Source organism: Callionymus lyra, chromosome 16 (assembly GCF_982586985.1).
Source record: "Callionymus lyra chromosome 16, fCalLyr1.hap1.1, whole genome shotgun sequence".
Taxonomy (NCBI): domain Eukaryota; kingdom Metazoa; phylum Chordata; class Actinopteri; order Syngnathiformes; family Callionymidae; genus Callionymus; species Callionymus lyra.
In genome coordinates, this window is record NC_141833.1 from 25042730 (window position 1) to 25052729 (window position 10000).

At 40.5% G+C, this 10000-nt stretch overlaps 1 protein-coding gene across 3 annotated transcripts in view; it reads left to right on the top strand.

Annotated features, from left to right (window-relative positions):
- Positions 1–10000, top strand: part of sntg1 (syntrophin, gamma 1) — a 38450-nt gene that overhangs the window by 21388 nt on the left and 7062 nt on the right. For 2 of the 3 annotated variants that reach the window (XM_087810668.1, XM_087810669.1), the window contains exons 9-11: positions 4755–4857; positions 4924–5188; positions 7222–7351. In XM_087810668.1, coding sequence (XP_087666794.1) covers positions 4755–4857; positions 4924–5188; positions 7222–7351 — 498 coding nt within the window. The remainder of the gene's footprint in view (positions 1–4754; positions 4858–4923; positions 5189–7221; positions 7352–10000) is intronic. The other variant, XM_087810670.1, reaches the window with a different exon arrangement.

Consider the following 10000-nt stretch of genomic DNA (forward strand, 5'->3'; position numbering starts at 1 on the left):
CATGCATACATGAGTCGCACACATGCACACATGAGTCGCACACATGCACACATGAGTCGCACACATGCATACATGAGTCGCACACATGCACACATGAGTCGCACACATCAACACATGAGTCGCACACATGCACACATGAGTCGCACACATGCATACATGAGTCGCACACATGCACACATGAGTCGCACACATGCACACATGAGTCGCACACATGCATACATGAGTCGCACACATGAGTCGCACACATGCACACATTCGTCGCACACATCAACACATGAGTCGCACACATGCACACATGAGTCGCACACATGCACACATGAGTCGCACACATGCACACATGAGTCGCACACATGCACACATGAGTCGCACACATGCACACATGAGTCGCACACATGCATACATGAGTCGCACACATGAGTCGCACACATGCACACATGAGTCGCACACATGCACACTTGAGTCGCACACATGCACACATGAGTCGCACACATGCACACATGAGTCGCACACATGCATACATGAGTCGCACACATGCATACATGAGTCGCACACATGCATACATGAGTCGCACACATGCACACATGAGTCGCACACATGCACACATGAGTCGCACACATGCATACATGAGTCGCACACATGCACACATGAGTCGCACACATCAACACATGAGTCGCACACATGCACACATGAGTCGCACACATGCATACATGAGTCGCACACATGCACACATGAGTCGCACACATGCACACATGAGTCGCACACATGCATACATGAGTCGCACACATGAGTCGCACACATGCACACATTCGTCGCACACATCAACACATGAGTCGCACACATGCACACATGAGTCGCACACATGCACACATGAGTCGCACACATGCACACATGAGTCGCACACATGCACACATGAGTCGCACACATGCACACATGAGTCGCACACATGCATACATGAGTCGCACACATGAGTCGCACACATGCACACATGAGTCGCACACATCAACACATGAGTCGCACACATGCACACATGAGTCGCACACATGCACACTTGAGTCGCACACATGCACACATGAGTCGCACACATGCACACATGAGTCGCACACATGCACACATGAGTCGCACACATGCACACATGAGTCGCACACATCAACACATGAGTCGCACACATCAACACATGAGTCGCACACATGCACACATGAGTCGCACACATGCACACATGAGTCGCACACATCAACACATGAGTCGCACACATGCACACATGAGTCGCACACATGCATACATGAGTCGCACACATGCACACATGAGTCGCACACATGCACACATGAGTCGCACACATCAACACATGAGTCGCACACATGCACACATGAGTCGCACACATGCACACATGAGTCGCACACATGCACACATGAGTCGCACACATGCACACATGAGTCGCACACATGCACACATGAGTCGCACACATGCACACATGAGTCGCACACATGCACACATGAGTCGCACACATCAACACATGAGTCGCACACATGCACACATGAGTCGCACACATGCACACATGAGTCGCACACATCAACACATGAGTCGCACACATGCACACATGAGTCGCACACATCAACACATGAGTCGCACACATGCACACATGAGTCGCACACATGCACACATGAGTCGCACACATCAACACATGAGTCGCACACATGCACACATGAGTCGCACACATGCACACATGAGTCGCACACATCAACACATGAGTCGCACACATGCACACATGAGTCGCACACATGCACACATGAGTCGCACACATCAACACATGAGTCGCACACATCAACACATGAGTCGCACACATCAACACATGAGTCGCACACATCAACACATGAGTCGCACACATCAACACATGAGTCGCACACATGCACACATGAGTCGCACGCATGCACACATGAGTCGCACACATGCACACATGAGTCGCACACATGCACACATGAGTCGCACACATCAACACATGAGTCGCACACATCAACACATGAGTCGCACACATCAACACATGAGTCGCACACATCAACACATGAGTCGCACACATCAACACATGAGTCGCACACATCAACACATGAGTCGCACACATCAACACATGAGTCGCACACATCAACACATGAGTCGCACACATCAACACATGAGTCGCACACATCAACACATGAGTCGCACACATGCACACATGAGTCGCACGCATGCACACATGAGTCACACGCATGCATACATGAGTCGCACACATGCACACATGAGTCGCACACATGCATACATGAGTCGCACACATGCATACATGAGTCGCACACATGCATACATGAGTCGCACACATGCACACATGAGTCGCACACATGCACACATGAGTCGCACACATGCATACATGAGTCGCACACATGAGTCGCACACATCAACACATGAGTCGCACACATCAACACATGAGTCGCACACATCAACACATGAGTCGCACACATCAACACATGAGTCGCACACATCAACACATGAGTCGCACACATCAACACATGAGTCGCACACATGCACACATGAGTCGCACGCATGCACACATGAGTCGCACACATGCACACATGAGTCGCACACATGCACACATGAGTCGCACACATCAACACATGAGTCGCACACATCAACACATGAGTCGCACACATCAACACATGAGTCGCACACATCAACACATGAGTCGCACACATCAACACATGAGTCGCACACATCAACACATGAGTCGCACACATCAACACATGAGTCGCACACATCAACACATGAGTCGCACACATCAACACATGAGTCGCACACATCAACACATGAGTCGCACACATGCACACATGAGTCGCACGCATGCACACATGAGTCACACGCATGCATACATGAGTCGCACACATGCACACATGAGTCGCACACATGCATACATGAGTCGCACACATGCATACATGAGTCGCACACATGCATACATGAGTCGCACACATGCACACATGAGTCGCACACATGCACACATGAGTCGCACACATGCATACATGAGTCGCACACATGAGTCGCACACATCAACACATGAGTCGCACACATCAACACATGAGTCGCACACATCAACATATGAGTCGCACACATCAACACATGAGTCGCACACATCAACACATGAGTCGCACACATCACCACATGAGTCGCACACATCAACACATGAGTCGCACACATCAACAGATGAGTCGCACACATCAACACATGAGTCGCACAAACACAACGTGTGTAGAAACAAAACCACAATTTAAAAACGTTGTAAAGTCAGTGATGACAAAAGATTGAATTGAATTCAACACAAACTGAAGAGTTACACAGTTGTGTGTTTGTGTCGATCCTCGTGTTAATGATGTTTATTATAAAATATGAACTTTCATTAAACAAGATATTTGTTCATTGTATACTTTCTTTTATAAAGTGTTACATTTTACTGTAACTGAACGATTGCAGTCATTAAAAGAAATGTAGTTTGTTTTTCAAACTATTTTACTCATCATTTACTAACTTATAACTTATGATAAACAATAATAAACAATAATAAACAATAATAAACAATGATAAACAATAATAAAACAATAAAAAACAATAATAAACAATGATAAACAATAATTAACAAAAATAAAAAATGATAAACAATAATAAAACAATAAAAAACAATAAAAAACAATAAAAAACAATAATAAAACAATAATAAACAATAATAAAACAATAATAAACCAATAATAAACAATAATAAACCAATAATAAAACAATAATAAACAATAATAAAACAATAATAAACCAATAATAAACAATAATAAACCAATAATAAAACAATAATAAACAATAATAAACCAATAATAAACCAATAATAAAACAATAATAAACAATAATAAACAATAATAAACCAATAATAAACAATAATAAAACAATAATAAACAATAATAAACAATGATAAACAATAATAAAACAATAATAAAACAATAAAAAACAATAATAAACAATGATAAACAATAATTAACAAAAATAAAAAATGATAAACAATAATAAAACAATAAAAAACAATAAAAACCAATAATAAAACAATAATAAACAATAATAAAACAATAATAAACCAATAATAAACAATAATAAACCAATAATAAAACAATAATAAACAATAATAAAACAATAATAAACCAATAATAAACCAAAAATAAACCAATAATAAACCAATAATAAACCACTAATAATAAACAATTATAAACCAAAAATAAACCAATAATAAACCAATAATAAACTATGATAAACCAATAATAAACAATAATAAACCAATAATAAACTATGATAAACCAATAATAAACAATAATAAAACAATGATAAACAAATAATAAACTATGATAAACCAATAATAAACAATAATAAAACAATAATAAAACAATAATAAACTATGATAAACCAATAATAAACAATAATAAACTATGATAAACCAATAATAAACAATAATAAACCAATAATAAACTATGATAAACCAATAATAAACAATAATAAAACAATGATAAACAAATAATAAACTATGATAAACCAATAATAAACAATAATAAAACAATAATAAAACAATAATAAACTATGATAAACCAATAATAAACAATAATAAACTATGATAAACCAATAACCAGGACAATCATCAGCTCACGTCTCAAACTCAGAAGTAAAGATCCGTGCAGAAGGTTGTGGGTTTGATTCCAGGTGTTCTTCTGCAGGTGCAGGTGTTGAGAAACGCTGGCGAGGAAGTGACTCTGAATGTGTCGTTCCTGAAGAAGACGCCGTCCTTCCTGAAGCTGCCTCTGAGCGAGGACTGCACATGTAAGAGGCTGTTGTCATGGAGACCAGCAGTGTATCAGACGCTGATGCTAAAGATGTTTCCTGCAGGCGTCCCGTCGGACCAGAGCAGTGGCACCTCCTCTCCTCTGTGTGACTCTGGTCTTCACCTCAACTATCATCCCAACAACACGGTACTGAGCGTCTGCTGCTCGCCGGCATCTTCTCAAGTGTCTGTGATGCAGGACACGCTGTCCTGCTCGTCCTGGACGACGTCTCCAGGCCTGCGCTGGGAGAAGAGATGGATGGACCTGAAGATGATTCCTCTGCTGCACTCGCGCATGTCTCAGCACCTGCCGGGATCTGACCTGAGCAGGTGTGTCTTTATGAACGTTTACCTGAGCAGGTGTGTCTTTATGAACGTTTACCTGAGCAGGTGTGTCTTTATGAACGTTTACCTGCAGCAGGTGAGCAGGTGTGTCTTTATGAACGTTTATCTGAGCATGTGTGTCTTTATGAACGTTTATCTGAGCAGGTGTGTCTTTATGAACGTTTACCTGCAACAGGTGTGTCTTTATGAACGTTTACCTGCAGCAGGTGAGCATGTGTGTCTTTATGAACGTTTATCTGAGCAGGTGTGTCTTTATGAACGTTTACCTGCAACAGGTGTGTCTTTATGAACGTTTACCTGCAGCAGGTGAGCATGTGTGTCTTTATGAACGTTTATCTGAGCAGGTGTGTCTTTATGAACGTTTACCTGCAACAGGTGTGTCTTTATGAACGTTTACCTGCAGCAGGTGAGCATGTGTGTCTTTATGAACGTTTATCTGAGCAGGTGTGTCTTTATGAACGTTTACCTGCAACAGGTGTGTCTTTATGAACGTTTACCTGCAGCAGGTGAGCATGTGTGTCTTTATGAACGTTTATCTGAGCAGGTGTGTCTTTATGAACGTTTACCTGCAACAGGTGTGTCTTTATGAACGTTTACCTGCAGCAGGTGAACATCAGCTGTTTCACTGCACATGTGATGTGTGTAACATGTTTGTGTTCTTGTCATGTGTTCATTTATTCATGTCATGTGTTTATTTAATCATGTCATGTGTTCATTTATTCATGTCATGTTTTAATTTATTCATGTCATGTGTTTATTTATTCATGTCATGTTTTAATTTATTCATGTCATGTGTTTATTTATTCATGTCATATGTTCATTTATTCATGTCATATGTTCATTTATTCATGTCATGTGTTCATTTATTCATGTCATATGTTCATGTATTCATGTAATGTGTTCATTTATTCATGTCATGTGTTCATTTATTCATGTCATGTTTTAATGTATTCATGTCATGTGTTCATTTATCCATGTCATGTGTTCATTTATCCATGTCATGTTTTAATGTATTCATGTCATATGTTTATTTATTCATGTCATATGTTTATTTATTCATGTCATGTGTTCATTTATTCATGTCATGTGTTCATTTATTCATGTCATGTGTTCATTTATTCATGTCATGTGTTTATTTATTCATGACATGTGTTTAAATATTCGTGTCATATGTTCATTTATTCATGTCATGTGTTCATTTATTCATGTCATGTGTTCATTTATTCATGTCATGTGTTTATTTATTCATGTCATATGTTCATTTATTCATGTCATGTGTTCATTTATTCATGTCATGTGTTCGTTTATTCATGTCATGTGTTCATTTATTCATGACATGTGTTTATTTATTCGTGTCATATGTTCATTTATTCATGTCATGTGTTTATTTATTCATGTCATATGTTCATTTATGCATGTAATGTGTTCATTTATTCATATCATGTGTTCATTTATTCATGTCATGTTTTAATTTATTTATGTCATGTGTTCATTTATTCATGTCATGTGTTCATTTATTCATGTCATGTGTTCATTTATTCATGTCATGTGTTCATTTATTCATGTCATGTGTTTATTTATTCATGTCATGTGTTCATGTATTCATGTCATGTGTTTATTTATTCGTTTCATATGTTCATTTATTCATGTCATGTATTCATTTATTCAAGTCATGTGCTCATTTATTCATGTCATCTGTTCATGTATTCATGTCATCTGTTCATTTATTTATGTCATGTGTTTATTTATTCATGTCATGTGTTCATTTATTTATGTCATCTGTTCATTTATTCATGTCATCTGTTAATTTATTCAAGTCATGTGTTCATTTATTCATGTCATGTGTTTATTTATTCATGTCATGTGTTCATTTATTTATGTCATCTGTTCATTTATTCATGTCATCTGTTCATTTATTCAAGTCATGTGTTCATTTATTCATGTCATGTGTTTATTTATTCATGTCATGTGTTCATTTATTTATGTCATGTGTTTATTTATGACTTTTATTCTGGCAGGAAAAATGCTTTCCAGGTCATCGCAGTGGACGGAGTGTGTAGTGGAATCATTCAGTTTCCTGCTGCCGACGACTGCCTGGACTGGTTGCAGGCGATAGCTAACAACATCTCCAGCCTCACTAGACACAACGTGAGTACACAACTACACAACAACATCTCCAGCCTCACTAGACACAACGTGAGTACACAACTACACAACTACACAACTACACAACAACATCTCCAGCCTCACTAGACACAACGTGAGTACACAACTACACAACAACATCTCCAGCCTCACTAGACACAACGTGAGTACACAACTACACAACTACACAACTACACAACAACATCTCCAGCCTCACTAGACACAACGTGAGTACACAACTACACAACTACACAACTACACAACAACATCTCCAGCCTCACTAGACACAACGTGAGTACACAACTACACAACTACACAACAACACAACAACATCTCCAGCCTCACTAGACACAACGTGAGTACACAACTACACAACTACACAACAACACAACAACATCTCCAGCCTCACTAGACACAACGTGAGTACACAACTACACAACAACATCTCCAGCCTCACTAGACACAACGTGAGTACACAACTACACAACTACACAACAACACAACAACATCTCCAGCCTCACTAGACACAACGTGAGTACACAACTACACAACAACATCTCCAGCCTCACTAGACACAACGTGAGCACACAACTACACAACTACACAACAACACAACAACATCTCCAGCCTCACTAGACACACCGTGAGTAACAACAACTACACAACAACATCTCCAGCCTCACTAGACACAACGTGAGTACACAACTACACAACTACACAACAACATCTCCAGCCTCACTAGACACAACGTGAGTACACAACTACACAACTACACAACAACACAACAACATCTCCAGCCTCACTAGACACAACGTGAGTACACAACTACACAACAACATCTCCAGCCTCACTAGACACAACGTGAGTACACAACTACACAACTACACAACAACACAACAACATCTCCAGCCTCACTAGACACAACGTGAGTACACAACTACACAACAACATCTCCAGCCTCACTAGACACAACGTGAGTACACAACTACACAACTACACAACAATACAACAACATCTCCAGCCTCACTAGACACAACGTGAGTAACAACAACTACACAACAACATCTCCAGCCTCACTAGACACAACGTGAGTAAAAACAACTACACAACTACATCTCCAGCCTCACTAGACACAACGTGAGTACACAACTACACAACAACATCTCCAGCCTCACTAGACACAACGTGAGTAACAACAACTACACAACAACATCTCCAGCCTCACTAGACACAACGTGAGTACACAACTACACAACAACATCTCCAGCCTCACTAGACACAACGTGAGTAACAACAACTACACAACAACATCTCCAGCCTCACTAGACACAACGTGAGTAACAACAACTACACAAAAACATCTCCAGCCTCACTAGACACAACGTGAGTACACAACTACACAACAACATCTCCAGCCTCACTAGACACAACGTGAGTACACAACTACACAACTACACAACAACATCTCCAGCCTCACTAGACACAACGTGAGTACAAAGCTACACAACTACACAACAACATCTCCAGCCTCACTAGACACAACGTGAGTACACAGCTACAAAACTACACAACAACATCTCCAGCCTCACTAGACACAACGTGAGTACACAACTACACAACAACATCTCCAGCCTCACTAGACACAACGTGAGTACACAACTACACAACAACATCTCCAGCCTCACTAGACACAACGTGAGTACACAACTACACAACAACATCTCCAGCCTCACTAGACACAACGTGAGTAACAACAACTACACAACAACATCTCCAGCCTCACTAGACACAACGTGAGTACACAACTACACAACAACATCTCCAGCCTCACTAGACACAACGTGAGTACACAACTACACAACAACATCTCCAGCCTCACTAGACACAACGTGAGTACAAAGCTACACAACTACACAACAACATCTCCAGCCTCACTAGACACAACGTGAGTACACAGCTACAAAACTACACAACAACATCTCCAGCCTCACTAGACACAACGTGAGTACACAACTACACAACAACATCTCCAGCCTCACTAGACACAACGTGAGTACACAACTACACAACAACATCTCCAGCCTCACTAGACACAACGTGAGTACACAACTACACAACAACATCTCCAGCCTCACTAGACACAACGTGAGTAACAACAACTACACAACAACATCTCCAGCCTCACTAGACACAACGAGAGTAACAACAACTACACAACTTCCAGATGAATATCAAACGTTCATCTTAAGTCGAAGCTTCTTCTCGAAGACAAAAGTCTTTACGTCTCGTCACTGAAGTCATTGAATCACGTCGTGACGTCACTCAAGTCTGGAGGAACAAGAACTTGTGTTCACACCATAAACAAGCTCGACACGAGACACATGTTGTGTGTTTATTCACTAATGTGTGTTAGTGTGTAGTTCACCTCAAGGTGGCAGTCTGGAGTCAAGCTGGTCACATGATGCATCATAACAAAGATGGCTGCTCTAGCAGTGTCACAGACACAGGAAGTGACGCAGAGACAGGAAGTGTCACAGACACAGGAAGTGACGCAGAGACAGGAAGTGTCACAGACACAGGAAGTGTCACAGACACAGGAAGTGACGCAGAGACAGGAAGTGTCACAGACACAGGAAGTGTCACAGACACAGG